Genomic DNA, 20,730 nt, shown 5'->3' with positions numbered 1-20,730 from the left:
TTATGCACGTTCTATCCGAGTTGGTTTTAAAATAGATAGATCTTCCAAGTACATTTCTAGCATATGAATAGGTCAAAACATGATTTGAAGGTCTGTGACAAGAGGATTTTTGTCAATTGTTGCAGCGCGGTCAATTAAAATAATTGATCTAACAAGCACTGGAAAATGTTTACATTTAAGGAATTGCTGTCTTGAACCATGCAAGGAATTTACATGATAGTGTTCACCAATGACCAGAAGCAATATTTTATTTATGTATTAACCATGAGAGACAGCAATCTAATCAATCTTTCCCATTTTATTCAAGAAGGGAAACATCCACAAAATGATTAGGGAAGAAGCCCATTTAACTGAAGAAGGGTCTCGACTCGAAACGTCACCCATTCCTTCTCTCCAGTGACTCAAAATCAATAATCTATCAAAGTTAGGGAAGGTAAACCATATAACCATATAACAATTACAGCACGGAAACAGGCCATCTCGACCCTTCTAGTCCGTGCCGAACACGTATTCTCCCCTAGTCCCATATACCTGCGCTCAGACCATAACCCTCCATTCCTTTCCCGTCCATATAACTATCCAATTTATTTTTAAATGATAAAAACGAACCTGCCTCCACCACCTTCACTGGAAGCTCATTCCACACAGCCACCACTCTGTGAGTATAGACGTTCCCCCTCATGTTACCCCTAAACTTCTGTCCCTTAATTCTCAAGTCATGTTCCCTTGTTTGAATCTTCCCTACTCTCAGTGGGAAAAGCTTATCCACGTCAACTCTGTCTATCCCTCTCATAATTTTAAAGACCTCTATCAAGTCCCCCCTTAACCTTCTGCACTCCAAAGAATAAAGCCCTAACTTGTTCAACCTTTCTCTGTAACTTAGTTGCTGAAACCCAGGCAACATTCTAGTAAATCTCCTCTGTACTCTCTCTATTTTGTTGACATCCTTCCTATAATTAGGCAACCAAAATTGTACACCATACTCCAAAATTGGCCTCACCAATGCCTTGTACAATTTTAACATTACATCCCAACTTCTATACTCAATGCTCTGATTTATAAAGGCCAGCACACCAAAAGCTTTCTTTACCACCCTATCTACATGAGATTCCACTTTCAGGGAACTGTGCACAGTTATTCCCAGATCCCTCTGCTCACCTGCATTCTTCAATTCCCTACCATTTACCATGTATGTCCTATTTTGATTTGTCCTACCAAGATGTAGCACCTCACACTTATCAGCATTAAACTCCATCTGCCATCTTTCAGCCCACTCTTCCAACTGGCATAAATCTCTCTGTAGACTTTGAAAATCTACTTCATTATCCACAAAATTAAACAAAAGCACAGGTGGCTCCTATCTTTACATAATAGCAGTTTGTAAAAATGTTGAAGTTGGTTTTGGTGCATAACCCCCACACACGCGATTAACCTCACTGACAAATAGTATTCAAAAAGCAGAACTTTTCTCAATTAAATATTTGGGAAGACCAATCTCTGGCTGTTGACACCTGCCACAATAGCAGATTCCATCCTGCTTCCTGCTCGTGCGTTGAACCTTACATCCTCGTGGTGCTTGAAAAATCAGCCAGAAGGTCAAATTTAGGTGGCTTACAAAGGTTTCCAGGCGTAAACCTATGTCCGCTTTGATGTGGTTTGTCCAATGTGCTGTAGTTCTCTTGTTTAAGCTTAAGGTAGACTGCAGACGCTGGTTTAAATCAAAAGTAGACCCGAAATATTTGGATTGAAGGGTCTCGTCTCTGAAACGTCACCCATTCCTTCTCTCCAGAGATTCTGCCTGTTACTCCAGCATTTTCTATCTACCTTTGATTTAAACCAGCATCTGCAGTTCTTTCCTACACATGTGTTTAACCTTTAAAGGAGGCTCTCTGGTTTGTGTTTGGTCACCGTAAACATATCCACAATTATTTGAGTTTGAGGCTCAGTTTAATCTTGAATAAAGGACAGAACCTACTTTGATTGCTGAAGAAATGCATTCTGGAAATTTAGTACAACAGGTTTTTGGCTGCCTTTCCCTTGTGTCACAGAAGGTAGTTGAGGCCAGTTCATATTTAAGAGGGAGTTAGATGTGGCCCTTGTGGCTAAAGGGATCAGGGGGTATGGAGAGAAGGCAGGGATGGGATACGGAGTTGGATGATCAGCCATGATCATATCGAATGGCGGTGCAGGCTCGAAGGGCCGAATGGCCTACTCCTGCACCTATTTTCTATGTTTCTATGTCATGGTGCATTTTATTTACACAATGGCATCAGATCCCTACCTGGTCTCAAAGCCCAATCTCACTTGCCTTTTCTGCTTATTTGGCAACTATTTATGGGCCTTGAATATCTCTGTTTTTTTCTGCAGACCTGCACACAATAATCCAATTCCCCAGCTAAGTTTTCCCTGTTCCCAATTCTTCCCGCAACTTCCTACCCCCTTGCACCTACAGCCTCATCCATACCCGACTCTATCACTTACCTAAATACTAGGAAACATTTACACCCAATTAATCTACTATCCAGCATAGGTTTGGGATGCTGGAGGAAACCCACAATGTCTCAGAAAGAACGTGCAAACTCCAGGCAGGTGATTAGTGTGGAACCCAGAGGGCTGGAGCCACGAGGCAGCAACTCTACCATTGTGGGTCCACTCATGTCAACTAACCAAGACCAAACCAATTGTGTGTGAAATTTCTGCACTAAAAATTAAAAGATCCAACTAAACTTAAACTGTGCCAATGAAATGGTATCCCACAGCTTGAAATTATGCCGCAAATAAATTTCAAGCAATCGTTATGCGAAAGGTTTACCTTCTTCAACTCCGCTGTGATCACAATGAATCGGTGAGGAAATGGTATCCCAATCAAGCTTGAACTACAGGCACTACCTCATATTCCGTTTATGCCGCATGAACAATCCCAATTCTTAAGCTCCCCTGCTGTCTTTCAGAGTAGCTGAATACGAAAAAAAAATGGTTACATCAGTTGACCAGATTTGCCCTCTTAACTACTTTAAGTATATGTACTGGCACTTTAGAAACAGGTATCGTCAATGAGTGGGCGCATCATAAGGAATAGGAGTAGAATTAGGCCGTTCGGCCCATCAAGTCTATTCTGCCATTCAATCAAGGTTTATCTATCTCCCCCTCCTAACCCCAAACTCCTGCCGACTGGTTGGGTGTCATTCTATTCAACTATACAATTACCCTGTCAAAACAGAAATGGCATTTCAAGAAGGATAAAATTGTTTTGGAAGGAAAATATGATTTTTTTCATTAAATGAGGCCAGGGCAAATGACAGTTGCAGTGACGGCTCCTAATGGGGACTTGAAGGGAAGGTGAAGCATGCGGGTCAGGAGAAAGTAGTTCAGTTCAGATCAGTTTAGTTTATCGTCACGTGTACCGAGGTACAGTGAAAAGCTTGTGTTGCGTGCTAACCTCCAGCAGAAAGACAATACATGATCGATCCATTTACAGTGTATAGATACATAAGGGAATAACGTTTAGTACAAGGTAAAGCCAACAAAGTCCGATCAAGGATAGTCCGAGGGTCACCACAGAGGTAGATGGTAGTTCAGCACCGCTCTCTGGTTGTGGTAGGATGATTCAGTTGCCTGATAACAGCTGGGAAGAAAGTGTCTCTGAATCCAGTGGTGTGCATTTTCACACTTCTATACCTTTTGCCTGATGGGAGAGAAGAGGGAGTGGCCAGATGTGACTCATCCTTGATGATGCTGCTGGCCTTGCCGAGGCAGCGCGAGGTGTAGATGGAGTCAATGGAAGGGAGGTTGGTTGTGTGTGATGGTCTGGGCTGCGTCCACAATTCGCTGCAATGTCTTGCGGTCTTGGATGGAGCTGTCCCCAAACCGAGCGGTGATGCATCCTGATAAAATGCTTTCAGTTATCATTTTGGTGCACCTGTAGAAGTTGGTGAGAGGTGTATGGGACATGCCAAACTTCCTAAGCCTTCTAGTTGGTGTGCTTTCTCGGTCGTTGCTTCAATATGGGTGGTCCAGGGGAAGTTGTTGGTGATATTGACTCCTATGAATTTGAAGTTTTCGACCATCTCTACTTCAGCATCGTGAATGCAAACTGGGGTAGGTCGATCACTACCTGTTTTGTTTGGGGCAACACAAGGTTATGGTGGGTCAGGGTGGTCTTTGGGGAGAGGGCAGACAGGTGGTGTACAGAAATGATGGTTGGGAGGGGAGCATGTCAATAGGGTGATCTTTCCCCAGCTCCTAAAATCAGGAGTAGGCAGTTTCAAGAGAGAATAGCTATCTTGCGAAGGTACATTAGCTACATTTATTATTTTAAATAAAGGTTTTATAGGATCTCTTTCTTCTGCTGGCAAGAGAAAGGGATAAGAGAATGGAAAAACAAGTTAATGGGTCAATATATTTGGAGGTGGCTTTGCATGTACAAAGACTTTAGTGTGGATCTGTTTAAACAGCCTTTTGCAGTGTGCACACATTGCTTGAGGGAATTGTAGAAATGTTATTAAAAATAAAAACTATTCAATAACAGATAAAATGTTGCATCCTTGTCTCTCGCGATGCTCAACAATTAAACGTGGTAATAGCTGATGGTTGTATGACCTTCAGACTGTCACATTTCAATCACTTATGCCAGAAGCCTCCGAGGTTTCACAAAGAGATTGTAATTAAAAATTCACTTTGAATCCAACTTCCCTATAATGCAATTACATTATTGAGATGTATAATCCACACGTTAATATCAGGTACATAGTTACAATGGTATTATGCTTGACTGAAACCTTCCTGCTCCTTCTATTAATATACAAATGGTTGCAGATTTAATTTATTTGAACATAAACTGCTTTTATTGGAATGACTAGACCTTTGTTTTTATGATGTTTACCACATCAATATATATATATTTTTCAATATTTCCAAGAAGTACTGGAATGCAGTTCTACAGCCATGTCCCCACTTTTATGAGCTCATTCAGAGTGTCAGCAGGTTTTGCAGCTTTTGAGATCTTTTGGGGGTTTTTTTTTTTTTTTAAAGTCGTGCTTTGGCAAGACGGGCCCCAGTTTTTAAAACGAAGTCATGGGTTTTGAATCAACAGAAGAATATATTGTTAGTGTTTACTCCCCCACTAGGCATCCGACTTTCCATTGTCAAACATAACACCCTAAAAAAAAATCATAATTTTGGCTACCACATCATAAGGTCATATGATAGGAGCAGAATTAGGCCATTCGGCCTATCAAGTCTACTCCCCCATTCAATCATGGCTGATCTATCTCTTCCTCCTAATCCCATTCTCCTGCCTTCTCCCCATAAGCCCCGACACCCGTACTAATCAAGAATCTATCTATCTCTGCCTCAAAAATGTCCATTGTCGGCCATTAGTCTTCTGTGGTAAAGAATTCCACAGATTCACCACCCTCTGACTGAAGAAATTCCTCATCGCCTTCTTAAAGGAACATCCTTTAATTCTGAGGCTATGACCTCTAATCCTAGACTCTCCCACCATTGGAAGCATCCTCTTCACATCCATTCTTTTCATTATTCAGCACGTTTCAATGAGGTCCCCCCTCATCCTTCTGAACTCCAGCGAGTAGAAGCCTAGTGCCGTCAAACGCTCGTCATATGTTAACCCATTCATTCCTGGTTTCATTCTTGTAAACCTCCTCTGGACACCTCTCCGGAGCCAGTACACCCTTCTTCAGATATGGTGCTGTTTTTTTTTCAGCCATATTATTTGCTCGTTGCCACTCACTCCTTTAACTCTTTCACTTACCAGTGGTAATTTGCTGCCAGGAATACTGGGAAAGTCGTGGTGTTCAACATGGTAGCCCACATTGAAGGTTATCCAGTTGAGAGGCCCATAGTACGAATAGGTCTCATGCCCTTTAAGGAACATGTAATGCTCGGCAATGAAATGTCCGGAGATTGGATGTATACCCATACACAGGAGAGAGCCGGCTATCAGGTATACTATAGGTTTCAAACCCCACAGGTAATAGATGAGAAAATCATATGCAAACTGTATCACAGCATTCAATATCTCCAGGCTTGAAACAGGTTTAGGGTTAACATAAAGAGGCCTAAGTGCATAAAAAAGTGGTTGCAAAACAAGCCAAATTGCTTTGCGAAATGGTGTGCAGAAGAACCACCCTTCAATCTCCGTTGGAATATCCACATCCAGGCCATTGCCGCCCAGGTAACGATGGTGATCTATGTGGTATTTCTTGAATGATGCAGAATAAGGCATTCCAATGGGCAAATTAGCAAAGATTGCAAACAGTCGGTTCCACTTGGCCAGCTTATTGCCAAAGGCAACATTGTGAGAAATATCATGAATGGCAAGAGTCAGTGAGTGGTTGACTGCACCTCCAACAGCATAAGCCCAGAAGATAATCCATTTCCAAGACAAGTCCTTCACAAAATAGCAGGAAATGGTCTGTGTAAGTACCATCCCAGACACAATCCATTTTAGATTGGGGTCTGGTCCCATTAGAGACTTGATCTCAGGATACTTTGCTGTTGATAAAAATAAAATAAGGAAATATTAGCGAGTTCTGCACACAATAGTATACATACTGTAATAATACCTACTATACAATCACAATAACAACAAGTGCTTACATTCATATCATGACTTGTGGCAGAAAATGACCAAAATTTTACAAACTAAATTTAATTCTCAAATTGCATCAGGAGATATTAGCACATTTGACCAAATGTTCACTCATGCTTGAAGATCCATCTTCAAAGCGTGGAAAGGAACAGCAAAAAAAGGTAAATTTCAGAAAAGGAAAACCTGCATTTTAAAAAGACTTTTCACATACAAAGCTTCACAGCCAAACAAGGATGTAAGAATATGTTACATAGGAAACAATTCATTCACAGCAAACAGAAGAACAACAGCGTAATACAGGCCAAAAATACAAGTATGTTTCAGTGAGATCAATTGATTGATAAATATTTGCTGAGGACAATGGAGAAAAAAAGAAAGGTTTATTCAAAAGAATACCATGGGATGTTTAAAACACAAAGATTGTCCCACAGATTTTTGGGAGTTACATGATCAGACTGCAATAGTATAAAAAGAGCACATTCTCGGGGTCAATTAAGGGTGAGCAATGAATACAAGCTGATCGTGTCAGCAAAGGCAATGATACATTTCAAAAAAATGTTGGTTGAATTTATAGTGCAAGGGTGGAAAGGAAATCAAGATTACTCTTGAAAAGACACATAAGTAAGCTGACAGCATGCTAATGGATATGTCACATTTACAAAGGGTTTACATTAACCAAGGTAGGATTATTGGGGAACTCTGGCTGTAGCTGTACAGGGGCAGAAGAGTGTTGAAGTGTTGCTCTACAGCATAGATCAGTGAAATGATGACATTTACAACTTTGACTGGGCTGATCTTAGTAAAGAGGAAATAAAATGGACCAAAACCACAAAAATAAACGAGAATGAGATCAGAAAACTTCTTGCGTAAGAAGGAACTACAAATGCCGGTTTACCCAAAGATAGACACAAAATGTTGGAGTAACTCAGCGGGACAAGCAGCATCTTTGGATAGAAAGAATGGGTGACATTTTGGGCCAAAACCCTTCGTCAGACTGAGAGATAAGGAAGGGTGGGGTGTGAAAACAAGACATCAAAGGAGATGAGGTTCAAAGATCATTGTTAGCTGAGGGAAAGGTGACAACGAGGTATACAATCAGTAAAATTAATCAGGACAGTGAAACTAATCAGAGAACTAGGGTGGGGAAGGGACGGGGAGAGTGGGAAAGCAAAGGTTACTTGAAGTTAGAGAAATCAATATTCATACAGCTGGGTTATAAGCTGCCCAAGCTAAATATGCCCAAGCTACCCACATCCGGTAGGCGGCACGACTCTCGTCAGCAGCGGCCTCTGCAGCCCGTCTGCGTTTTTATTATTTTTTGTCTATGTTTCTATGTAGTTTTTGTTATTTTTTGTTGGGGTGTGTGTGTGGGGGTGGGGGTGTGAGGGAGGGGGTAACCTTTAATCTCTCCCTGCACGGGAGACCCGACCTTTTCTTTGTCGGGTCTCCGTTGTCGTTGGGGCTGCAACGAGGAGCGGCCTCCAACAGGAGCGGGGCCTCCGACTCACCGTCGCGGAGAGTCCAGAGCGGGTGGAGCGTTGCTGGTGCGGCCCGACGGAGATTCGGAGGCTCAACTGCGGGTCTGGCGGACGGCGGCACCGGGAGCCCGCGGGTCCCTGGAGGGAGACCGCTTTTCAGGGCTCTCGCAACGGCGACTTCTGGAGCCCGAGTTACGGGGTCGAAGAGCTCCTGTAGCGGGGCCTGACATCACTGCCCCGCGCGGCTTGGAAAGGCAGCGGGACTCTGCGAGCGCACGCCGGGGGCCCTAATATCAAGACCCGGTGTGCAACCTCGCACCACCCGGCGTGGCTTTTAATGGCCTCGCAATCGCCATCGCCAGCCGGGGGCTTTGACTTTGACTCTGACATCGGGGGGGGGGAGGGGGGGGGGAAAAGAGTGCAGTGGAGAGATAAGTTTTTTTGGCCTTCCATCACAGCGATGTGATGGATGTTTATGTAAATTATGTTGTGTCTTGGGTCTATTTGTTTGTAATGTATGGCTGCAGAAACGGCATTTCGTTTGGACCTCAAGGGGTCCAAATGACAAATAAATTGAATCTTGAAAAATCTTGAATTTTGAAAAGTGTTGTTCCTCCAATTCGTATTTGACCTCACTCTGACAATGGAGACGGCCCAGGACAGAAAGGTCAATGTGGGAATGGGAGGGGGAATTGAAGTGCTTAGCAACCGGGGGATCTGGCAGGTTTTGACGGACTGAGCGGAGGTGTTCAGCAAAACGATTGCCGAGCCTGTGCTTGGGTTTGCCGATATATAGTTCATATCTGGAACAGTGGAGACAGTAGATGAGGTTGGAGGAGGTGCAAGTGAACCTCTGCCTCAACTGAAAGGACTGTCGGGATCCTTGCAAGGAGTCGAGGAAGGGGGTTTAGGGACGGGTGTTGCATCTCCTGCGGTTGCAGGGGAACGTACCTGGGGAGGCGGTGGTTTGGGTGGGAAGGGACGAGTTGACCAGGGAGTTGCAGAGGAAACGGTCTCCGGCTTGGGAAGATGTTTGGTGAGACCCTGGAGGTTTCAAAAATGTCAGGGGGGGTGATGGGGGGGGGGTCAGGACAAGGGGCAAGAAGTGAACGGAGTGCTGGGTACCAAGGAGACCCTTATCTATGATGGAAGATGGGAACCCCCGTTCCCTAAAGAAAGTGGAAGTCCAGGTATGGAACACCTCATCTTGGGCGCAGGTGCAATGGAGCTTACCCTTCTTAATCTCTGTGTCTCCCCCTCCTCTGACGCAGAGTCTGAAGAAGTGTCTCGACCTAAAACGTTACCCATTCCTTCCACCCAGAGATGCCACCTGTCCCGCTGAGTTACTCCAGCATTTGGTGTCTATCAGAAAACCTTTTACAAGACTTGAGAAATATTGATTAGAGCGCAGGGAATTCCCTGATATCTTTAAAAAATAATTCAATTGGAACTTTCATGTACACCTGGAATGGCAAAAGAGAACAGATTCTTTGCTCAAAGGGTATTCTTTCCACAGAAGAATATCTGTGTGTCTGGGTCAGGTCTCCAGAGTGGTAATTGAATGCACAATCTTATGATGCAGTCATGAGATATGCCAGAGTTACAGGCAACACATGTGGCCATATCCCTATAGACATCAAACACTACAACAAAAAGCTTGTATCATTTTGGCTGAGTTATTTAAGCTTGTTTAATAAAGTTAAAGATCAAATGTGAATGGTTGGCAGTGGTGGAGAGTCAACAACTCCTGGTTTACATCCAGTACCCATGTTTTTTTAACCATCTTATAACACTGCCTTAATGTCTTAAAGAATTTAAGGACAAGGATTTTTTAGATACGCCTGTTCTTTTCCATCATTCAATTTCCTTCCCTTTCGTCTGCTCATATACATTACATTATATATTTGGAATTATTTTCCCCATCTGTGATTGACTAAAGAAGCCTTCTCCCTCATTGTCAAAACACTTCCAATGTTTGCATCATTTCCTATTGAAGTACCTATTTACCCATTTCCTCAGTACATTTCATTTTTATGAGTGCCACCGAGTCAACTGTCCCTCCTCGATACAGGTCACTTTAAAATCTGAGTTGTACATTGCATTGATACAAATTTGAAATTATGCTAGGCAACTTCATGGATGTACATCAGGAAATCCAAGCCAACTTAATATGATGCACATCTTAATTCTGAGTTAACAGCAGCAATGGGGAATTTTGGTGGTATGTTCATTTGTTTTGCTTTTAATTTTAGAGATACAATGCGGATGCAGACCCTTCGGCACACAGAGTCTGTGCCGGCCAGCAATCAACCCTCCACTAGCACTATCTTATACACTAGGGTTAGTTTACAATTATTAATGTAGCCTGCACGTCTTTGGAGTGTGAGAGGAAACCGGGGCACCCGGAGAAAAGCCACGCAGTCATAGGGAGAACGTACAAACTCCGTCCACACAGCACCCGTAGTCAGGATTGAACCCAGGTCTCTGGCCACTGTGAAGCAGCAACTCTACTGCCGTGCCGCCCTTGTGATGTCACTTTTACTGTTGTGTTTAAATAAATGCTCTTTTCTATTATTACAAAATATTACTAATAAAGGATCAACTGTAAAAATCATAACTAAAATTGTAACAAAATTTAAGTCAGAAGTAGCATTTGCTCTCATTTTAATACAGCTAGATTGAAATTTAAAGATAGACACAAAATGGAGAAACTCAGCCGGTGAGGCAGCATCTATGGAGAGAAGGAATTGGCGATGTTTTGGGTCGAGACCCTTCTTTCCTTGAAGGTTCTGAAGAAGGGTCTTGACCCAAAACATCACCAATTCCCTCTCTCCATAGATGCTGCCTCACCCGCTGAGTTTCTCCAGCATTTTGTGTCTACCTTCAATTTTACCAGCATCTGCAGTATTTCTTAAACACTTAAAAATTTTTTTTTAATGTTTTAAAAATGTATTTATTGATCTGGATTTGCATTACGTGTTGCTAGTTATTAGAGGTTTTTAATAATGCATTGTATCAAATTAATTTTATCCAAGAAGGCATTGTGATAATGTGTTTTCAACAGTTACTCAAGTTACTTGGACTGTTTAGGGAATCAGTGGAGGGCAGCCACCCATCCACTATCATTAGCTGCCTCTTCACAATCAGGAAATGGTTGTAGGACAAATGTTAGCTTCAGGTTAAATTTTGCATTGTGTTCAACAAATTATCAGATGTACAGAAGTAAACAATATGATGCCATTTAAGTACAGAGATATTTGGTACAAGTATTATAGCTGTCCAGTAATGGTTTAATAGAAAGTATAGAAATTAGGTGCACAGGAGTAGGCCATTCAGCCCCCCTCGAGCCTGCACCGCCATTCAATATGATCATGGCTGATCATCCAACTCAGTATCCCGTACCTGCCTTCTCTCCATACCCTCTGATCCCCTTGGCCACAAGGGCCACATCTAACTCCCTCTTAAATATAGCCCAATGCAACTGGCCTCAACTACCCTGGCACAGCAGAGAGTTCCAGCCTTCACCACTGTGTGAAAAAAGTTCTCCTCATCTCGGTTTTAAAGGATTTCCCCCGTATCCTTAAGCTGTGACCCCCTTGTCCTGGACTTCCCCAACATCGGGAACAATCTTCCTGCATCTAGCCTGTCCAACCCCTTAAGAATTTTACAAGTTTCTATAAGATCCCCTCTCAATCTCCTAAATTCTAGAGAGTATAAACCAAGTCTATCCAGTCTTTCTTCATAAGACAGTCCTGACATCCCAGGAATCAGTCTGGTGAACCTTCTCTGCACTCCCTCTATGGCAATAATGTCCTTCCTCAGATTTGGAGACCAAAACTGCACGCAATACTCCAGGTGTGGTCTCACCAAGACCCTATACAACTGCAGTAGAACCTCCCTGCTCCTATACTCAAATCCTCTTGCTATGAAAGCCAACATACCATTCGCTTTCTTTACTGCCTGCTGCACCTGCATGCCTACCTTCAATGTTTGGTGTACCATGACACCCATTGTCTCGCTGCATCTCTTCCAATGAAATCGAGCCACCATTTAGATTAGTCTGCTTTCCATTTTTGCCACCAAAATGGACAACCTCACATTTATCCACATTATACTGCATCTGCCAAACATTTGCCCACTCACCCAGCCTATCCAAGTCACCTTGCAGTCTCTTAGCATCCTCCTCACACCTAACACTGCCCCCCAGCTTAGTGTCATCCGCAGACTTGGAGATATTGCCTTCAATTCCCTCATCCAGATCATTAATATATATTGTGAATAGCTGGGGTCCCAGTACTGAACCTTGCGGTACCCCACTAGTCACTGCCTGCCATTGTGAAAAGGATCCGTTTACTCCTACTCTTTGCTTCCTGTTTGCCAGCCAGTTCTCTATCCACATCAATACTGAACCCCCAATGCCGTGTGCTTTAAGTTTGTATACTAATGTTAGAAAGTATGAATTCTGCACAAATCTTTTTGGTCCCCCTCTCTCAATCAATTTGATTATAATATGTCACAATTTAGTTGACAAGATTGAATAAGCTTATCTCAAAACTCCTGGACCTTGGACTCAAGACCCCTGGCCACAACTGGCTTCTGAAGGCCCCGACTGGCAGATTGTGGGCGACACAGTGGCACAGCAGTAGAGTCGCTGCCTTACAGCGCCAGAGACCCAGGATCGATCCTTGATCACCGGAGCTGTCTGGACAGAGTTTGTACGTTCTCCCTGTGACCACATTGCTTTTCTTCGGGTGCCCCGGTTTCCTCCCACACTCCAAAACTTACAGGTTGTAGGTTAATAGACTTGGTGTAATTGTAAATTGTCCCCAATGTGTGTAGAATCGTGTTAACATGTGGGGATCGCTGGTCTGCACGATCTCGGTGGTCCGAAGGGCCTGTTTCCGCGTTGTATCTCTAAACTAATGCGTAGTGTTCCTGGTGTGCTAGTGGACAGGGATCGCTGGTTGGCACAGCTTGTTTCCGCCCTGTATCCCTAAACTAAACCTCAGTCAGAAATGTTCGTAACATCATCTCCACCCAGTGTTCCCAAAGGTTCTGTGCTCAGTCCCCTGCTGTGCTCCCTCTACACCCATGGCTATGACAACTCCATCTTTAAGTTTGCTGATTATATAATATTGTTGGCCAGATCAACAACAATGAAACAGAGTACAGGATGGATTTGGGAACCATTGTAGCCCGGTGCCAGAACAGCCTAGACCTTAACATCAGCAAGACGGTTGCTGTGGAAAAATATATCACAGGTTCTTCGATGAGGGGAGAATGTTTCCTCTAGTGGGAGAGTCCAGGACCAGAGGGCACAGCCTCCAAATAAAGAGGTACCTTTAGAAAGGAGTCAAGGAGCAATTTCTTTAGCCAGAGGGTAGTGGATCTGTGGAAATCATTGCTGCAGTCTGCCGTGGGACCATAGCAAATAGGTGCAGGAGTAGGCCATTCGCCCTTTGAGCCTGCACCGCCATTCAATATGATCATGGCTGACCAAAGCCATTGGGTATTTTAAAGCAGAGATTGACAGATTCTTGATTGGCAAGGGTGTCAAAGGTTATGGGGAGAAGGCAGGAGAATGGGGTTGAGCAGGAAAAAAAAAAATCCATGATTGAATGGCGGAAAATCCTTGATGAGCCAAATGGCCTAATCCTGCTCCTATGATTTATGAACTTCAATGGAGTGTTAACAACACAAAATGTGTCATTACTGAAGCAGATTCAGGATTCAAGAGAGTTTGTTGTCACGTGTCCCAGATATGACAATTAAATTCTTGCTTTGCTTCAGCACAACAGAACATAGTAGGCATAAATAAATACATTTCTTTATGAAGTCTTAGTTGCAGAGTCCCTGAACATTGCCCAGTCTACAGACTCCAAACAGTGCTGGAGTTGTTCCTCTGCGATAGGCATCCTTGATGGTGGCGTAGCAGTGGTCGAGGGTGTCTGGTCCTCTGGTGCAGCAGGAGACATGTTGGTGGAAGTTAAGGAGTGATATCCTGAGGTTTGCTTTGTTGAAGTCCCTAGCTATGGTGGTAAATGCCTCGGGGTAAGACGTCTGGTGTTTGTTGACCACGGCGTGCAGCTCCTTCAGTGCCAGGCGGATGTCTGCTTGAGATGGGATGTAGACCCATGGAGATGAGGATGGAGATGAATTCCCTCGGAAGGTAGAAGGGGCGGCACTTCACTGCCAGATGTTCGAGGTGTGGAAAGCACGAGTTGGATAGGACTACCACGTCTGAACACCACGCAGAGTTGACCACGAGGCAGACGCCCCCTCCTCTCCCTTTCCCAGATGCCGGTGTACAGTCCATATGGTGGATGGAGAATCCTTCAGGCTGGACCGCTGAGTCTGGGGAGCTGGGGGTGAGCCATGTCTCTGTGAAACAGAACAGAGCATGCCCTCAGCTCCCTTTGATACTTTGCCCTTGAGTCCTCCACTTTATTTTCTAATGACTGTACGTTGGCCAATAGGATAGTAGGGAGAGGGAGTCGAAGTCCCCTCTTCAGTCTGACCTGTAGTCCTGCCCAACGGCCACGTTTCCATACTCCATGGAGCCCTCCTCGGTGTTTAAAGATAGAGTACTTACGGGTCTCTGCGAGGTCGGGGAATCCCCTGAGATCGGGAATTCCCATACAGTCTACACCTCCAGCTCCGTTGCTGCTGGGAGATCCTGCCCGACGGCCTCGATTCCGGACTCCATGAGGGCCTCGCCCGTGTTTGCAGGTAAGGTTCTTGCTGTGCCTACGCGCCTCCGCGAGGTTGGAGATTCCCCTCTGACCGGGGACCGGATAGGAGGGTGCAGGGCGACTGGGACAGGTTGGGTGAGTGGGCAGACGCATGGCAAATTCAGCTTAATGTGGATAAATGTGAGGTTATCCACTCTGGGGAAGTACAACGAGATTTGGGTGTCCTTGTACATCAATCACTGACATGGAGTTGTGAATCTGCGGAATTCTCTGCCTCAGAAGGAAGTGGAGGCAGATTCTCTGGATGCTTTCAAGAGTTAGGTAGAGCTCTTAAAGATAGCGGAGTCAAGGGATATGGGGAGAAGGCAGGAATGGGATACTGATTGTGGATGATCAGCCATGATCACAGTGAATGGCAGTGCTGGCTTGAAGGGCCGAATGGCCTACTCCTGTACCTATTGTCTATTGAAGCTTAGACTGCAATAGTGAGAGGTTGAAGATGTTCACAAGAACTATGTGCAAAGTACTTATGATACAGAGTCATTATATATCATAACAAGTTCTTTAATTTGTATACATACAGAGGCCATCGTGAGAAGTACTGTTGGCTCCTAATCGCAAGTTAAAACCATAATCTTTGGTTAAAACTAAAAAACATCATGGCTGACCGCATGCCATAAGGTGGTGGTGGTGTGGAAAACCGGACATGGATTATGGATCAGGTCATCAGCAGCAAAACCAGACACAGATCAAATCAGCAATACTGTTTGATCTACAAACTCCAGCAAAGATCCTGTTTGCTGGCGAGTTTGGAAGGTATGATGGTGTTGAATACTGACCTAGTCGGTACACAAATTTTGGGACTGTGGACACATACTATAGGGACCAGATGCTTTCCAAGGTGTGGTGTTTAGACACAAAAAACTACAGATGGTGTTTACCAAACAAAATTTGATGGAGTGACTCAGCGAGTCAGACAGCATCACCGAAGACCAAAAACTTCACTTATCCATATTCTCCATAGATGCTGCCTGTTAAGTTACTCCAGCACATTGTGTCATTTTATTTTTGGATACAATGCAAGTTTTAAAAACAACATTTCTGCAAAGCCATTGAGGAGGCTAAGAAACAATACCGGGACAAACGCGAGTCTCAGTGCAATGACTCGGGCACACGGAGATTGTGGCAAGGTCTGAATAACTGGCTGAAAAGCAAGGTCAGCCAACATCATTGGTGTTAGTGTGACCCTACCTGATGAACTGAATGATTTCTATACTCTCTTCAAGCAGAAGACCAGCAGGCCAGCAGTGACACTGGCCCTTCAGACTTAAGTGTGTCTCTCCCCAGGGTCAATGGTGCAGAGGCTTGGCCTTCCTGAGGGCGTATCCACAGAAAGCAACTGGCCCAAATGGAGTTCCTGGCAGTCCTTAGTAGCTGGGCGAACCAGCTAGCAGATGTATTCGTGGACATTTTAATCTCCCCCTACTCCTTTCTGAGGTATCCACCGTCAAGAAAAGCAAGATCCAGTGGCCTTGACATCCACCATCATGAAATGCTTTGAGAGGCTAGTTATGGAATGCATTAAATGCAGTCTATCCAGCGGCCTTGCCCCACTGCAGTCTGCTTTACGCCACAACAGGTCCACAGACGATGCCAGCGCCCTACACTCATACCTCGAACACCTGGGGCACAGAAGTGTGAAAACACACACCTCCAGATTCAGAGAGTTTCATCCCAGCTGTCATCAGGCAACTAAACCATCCCACTGTAACTAGAGAGCAGTCCTGAACTATCTACCTCATTGGTGATCCTCAGACTGTCTTGGATCAGACTTTACTGGCTTTATCTTGCACTTTCCTTATCATGTATCTGCACACTGTGAATAGCTCGATTGTAATCATGTATTGTCTTTCGCTGATTGGTTAGCACGCAACAAAAGTTTTTCACTGTACCTCATTAAACTGAACTTGACACTGCATTCAACAATTTCAGGTGGCTTGTTCTCTGTATTAGATGTGGCCATTTCTGCAGCAAGTTATGCACCCGTTTCCAACGGGATCACACCACTACCCACATCTTCCCATTTCCACCCCTTTCCGCAAAGACCATTCCCTCCACAACTCCATAGTTAACTCGTCCCTTCCCACTGAACATCTCTCCATTCAGTCCGCCTACACCTGCCTGATCTTTCTGTCCTGGGCCTCCTCCATTGTTAGAGTGAGGCCCAGCGCAAATTGGAGGAACAGCACCTCATATTGTGCAGCTTACACCCCAGCGGTAAGAATATTGACTTCTCTAATTTCAAGAACCCTTGCTTTCCGTCTCTCTCCATCCCTCCCCTTCCCAGTTCTCCAACCAGTGACTGCACCCTTGATCACATTTTTATCTCTACATGCATCGTCGCCATCTTCTCCTAGTTAACACAGATCTATTCCACATTTTCCTTGAGCCTCATCCCCTTTGTCTCGTTTTCACACCTTACATTTCCTTATCTCTGTATCACCCTCTCCCCTTAGTCTGAAGAATGGTCTGACCCGAAACGTCACCTACTCCTTCTCTCGAGAGATGGTGCATGTCCCGCTAAGTTACTCCAGCATTTTGTGTCTATGCACCTGTAATGTAATATTGGTTTTCGTTCCATTAGACTGGCCTAACCTGCTACCCATGCCCCGAGGCCTTTCCATTTGTAATACTTGCTGGTTCGGTTTGCATCGTCAACTTCTAACTTGATCCAACTACCGCCCACAACATCTACAGCCTCACCCTTTTGCGGACATTGAATCGCCCATCCTCGCCCACATTCTCTGCAACTTAACTAACTTGTTTTTCTTCTTTCCCAATTCTAACGAAAGTCGACGATCTGAAATATGAACTCTTTTCCTCTGTCCACAAATACTGCCTGACCTCCTAAGTTTTATCTTTTTCTAACCGAAACATGGCCGTTAATGGCGGGGGGTAAACTAAATTAATTTAATGTCTTTAAGAAACACAACCATTAAAACGTCGGCACAGAAGTTAGTTTTCGATGTAATCTCTTTTTGCTATTAGATATAGAAAATAGGTGCAGGAGTAGGCCATAGGTATTCTATTACCTGCACGCTTTTAACGCAGTGAAATGTATTAAGGCGCTATACTTTCTTGCGAAAACTCTTGAATGCAATCTTAAAGAGTTAAATTATTTGCGTGACACTTCTTCGCTTGCGTTGTAGTTCACAACAGTCCCACTTTATGCACCAACCGCAAAAAAAAAATATCCAAGCCGACACGACTTTATATTTGCTACAGGTGTCATGAAAATGTATTCACCAGTTTGCAGCCGCACCTCAACGATCCCTCTCCAGCCCCACCCAAAGGTCAAAAACCATGCCTTAAACATTAATAAAACCACAATAAATGGGGCGGGGACGATTTTAAAAACATTTTTTAATACGATGTAGTGGTGTTTACATTCCTTAAAGCGTTCGGCTTAAAAGCAACCGCAGATCTCGGAAGTATTTGCATTTAATGTCGAAAAGGTCTCAGTTCTTTGAAACGTGTCCTGGGCTAATTCTGTCAGAATCTTGCAATTTTCTTTATTGGAGTAATACGACACAAAAATGTTTTGGAAAATACAATTTACCTCGATTGGTGCTCATCTGGTATTTAATAAACAGTGACACAAAAGCAAAATATTTATACGGTTGACTACGCGGGATAATGAAACACCAGTCAGCATTACAGGTCATGTTTGGGGAAATTTACTCGATCGGTTCCCGAATCAAATGAGGCTGAAATATTATCCACATGGTCTATATTGCTTTACAAGTACCCATTGCAAAGGAAAATCTGATCCCGATAATATTATTAGTAGTAAACGTTCATTTTATATATTAATATAATACACGTTTCATACACGAATATATATATTTTAAATCACGTTAAGTATAGTCTCAAATATGTAAAGAGAAGTTTAAACTTATTCCGTCTAGCAAATTATAAAAAACTTTTCAGAAAAACAAAATTCTATTTGGAAAATTGTGACAGACAAAAACAAAAATCACGTCTGTAGACACGGAACACTGCAGATGTTGAAATCTGCAGTAATTGCTGGATGAATCAAACTTCTTCGGAGTCTGATGAAGGATCCCGATCCGAAACCTTGTCTGTCCATTTCCCTCTATAGATGCAGCCCGACCCGCTAAGTTCCTCGGCACTTTGGGGTTTTGTTCGTGTTCACCTCAGGTTCATGATGAGCAGCTTCTTCACTACAGCCATCAGAACACCAAAAACACACTACACTCCGAACCACAAACTGCCTTGGTTGCACCTGGAACTTCGGGCACTTTTTGTTTTCTACAATATTGGGGTTATTTTATTTATCGAACGTCTTTTTCATTTGCGTATGTTATTCCTCGAGTACTGTGTTTACAGACTTCTTGTGCTGTTGTAAGTTCGAATCCCATTGCCCCGTCTCCGTTAATATGACAATTAAACACTCTTGCCTCTCTTTAATAGATTTTTTTAAAATCTAGCGAGCACCGCGTTTACAGACCTGTTATCTCACTACAGATAAGAATTTAATTACTCCGTTTCGGTATATATGAGAATGAAACACTCTTGCCTCTCTTTATTTGATTTGTTATCGCTGGAGCACTGAGTTTACAACCCTGTTGCTACAAGTAAGAATCTCAGTGTTCTATTAAAATTAAACACTTAACTTTCTTTATTTGATTGTATATATATATCACACGTACCTAGCATTTCTTTCCTTCTTTGCGTGTGCGGCTGATCCGTGTACACCCATTCAAAATCGACTCTCTTCGTGCTGATGCCCATAATGCTGAAGGCAGGCTCTGGTGTGATGTTGTGCTGTCCCTCGCTGGAAGCCAAGTGGCGCACCGCCCTTCATTGAGTCAGTTTAAAGCGGCCGCGGCCAGGGGGCGGGCAGGTGACTGACAAAGAGAGAGTTGGCGCCAAGCCGCATTGTTTTTAAAAAAATGAATAGATAACATCGGAAGTCCTCGAGCTACGGTTTGAAGCAAAGATCCTGGTTTGAAGGGAGGGAGGGACGGAGAGAGACAGACAGACAGACAGACACAATATAGATACAAAAAGCTGTAGTAACTCAGTGGGACAGGCAGCATCTCTGGAGAGAAGGAATGGCTGATGTTTCGGGTCGAGACCCTACTTCAGACTAGAGTCAAGGGAAAGGGTAACGAAAGATATATATACGATGATAAAGAGAGATATAGAACAAATGAATGAAAGATATGCAAAAAAATGACGATGATAAAGGAAACAGCCCATTGTAAGCTGTGGACTCGGTGAGAATGAGTTACAGCAAATTAGACTCAACAAGACGACAGAAGCTGGTGCGACTCGGGTGGGGGAGGGATGCAGAGAGAGGGGATGCAAACAAGGCTTGTTCGAAGTTAGAGACATCAGTAATCATACCGCTGGGGTGTAAGCTGCCCAAGCAGCATATGAGGTGCTGTTCCTCCAATGTGCGTTGGGTCTCACTCTGACAGTGGAGGAGGCCCAGGACAGAACGGTCAGTGTGGGAATGGGAGGGGGAGTTCAAGTGCAGGAGGAAGGAACTGCAGATGCTGGTTTAAACCAAAGGTAGACACAGAAAGCTGCAGCAACTCGGGTCTGAAGACCTCGGGTCGAGACCACTTATGAGGTGTTTGCGCAGGGGGGGGGGGGGGGGGGGGGAAACAGAGACCCTTCTTCCGAAGGAGGGGTAGTTGAAGTGCAGGAGGAGGGAACTGCAGATGCTGGTTTAAACCGAAGATAGACATACAGAAAGCTGCAGTGACTCGGATCTGAAGTAAAGGAACCGGTGAAGTTTGGGGGGGTCGAGACCTTCCTTCAGAAGAAGGGGAGTTGAGGTGTTCGGCAAGCGGGACACGGGGAGTTTGTGGTGCGAGCGGCGGGCCCTTAGCAACCAAGGCCCGGCGCCGGGCCCTTA

The 20,730-nt window shown here is 44.1% G+C and overlaps 1 protein-coding gene across 1 annotated transcript in view; it reads right to left on the bottom strand.

The window, feature by feature from the left end:
- Positions 1 to 19,708, bottom strand: part of degs2 (delta(4)-desaturase, sphingolipid 2) — a 44,750-nt gene extending 25,042 nt beyond the window's left edge. The window contains exons 1-2 of the mRNA XM_055641162.1: positions 19,514 to 19,708; positions 5,771 to 6,513 (exon numbers count right to left, since the gene is read on the bottom strand). Of these exons, the coding sequence (XP_055497137.1) occupies positions 5,771 to 6,513; positions 19,514 to 19,595 (825 nt within the window). The 5' untranslated portion in view covers positions 19,596 to 19,708. The remainder of the gene's footprint in view (positions 1 to 5,770; positions 6,514 to 19,513) is intronic.
- Between the last annotated feature and the right edge of the window lie 1,022 nt (positions 19,709 to 20,730).

This window comes from Leucoraja erinacea, chromosome 9 (genome assembly GCF_028641065.1).
Source record: "Leucoraja erinacea ecotype New England chromosome 9, Leri_hhj_1, whole genome shotgun sequence".
Lineage (NCBI taxonomy): Eukaryota > Metazoa > Chordata > Chondrichthyes > Rajiformes > Rajidae > Leucoraja > Leucoraja erinaceus.
Note: the sequence above shows the minus strand (reverse complement) of the source record. Positions and strands in the feature narration are given on the sequence as shown.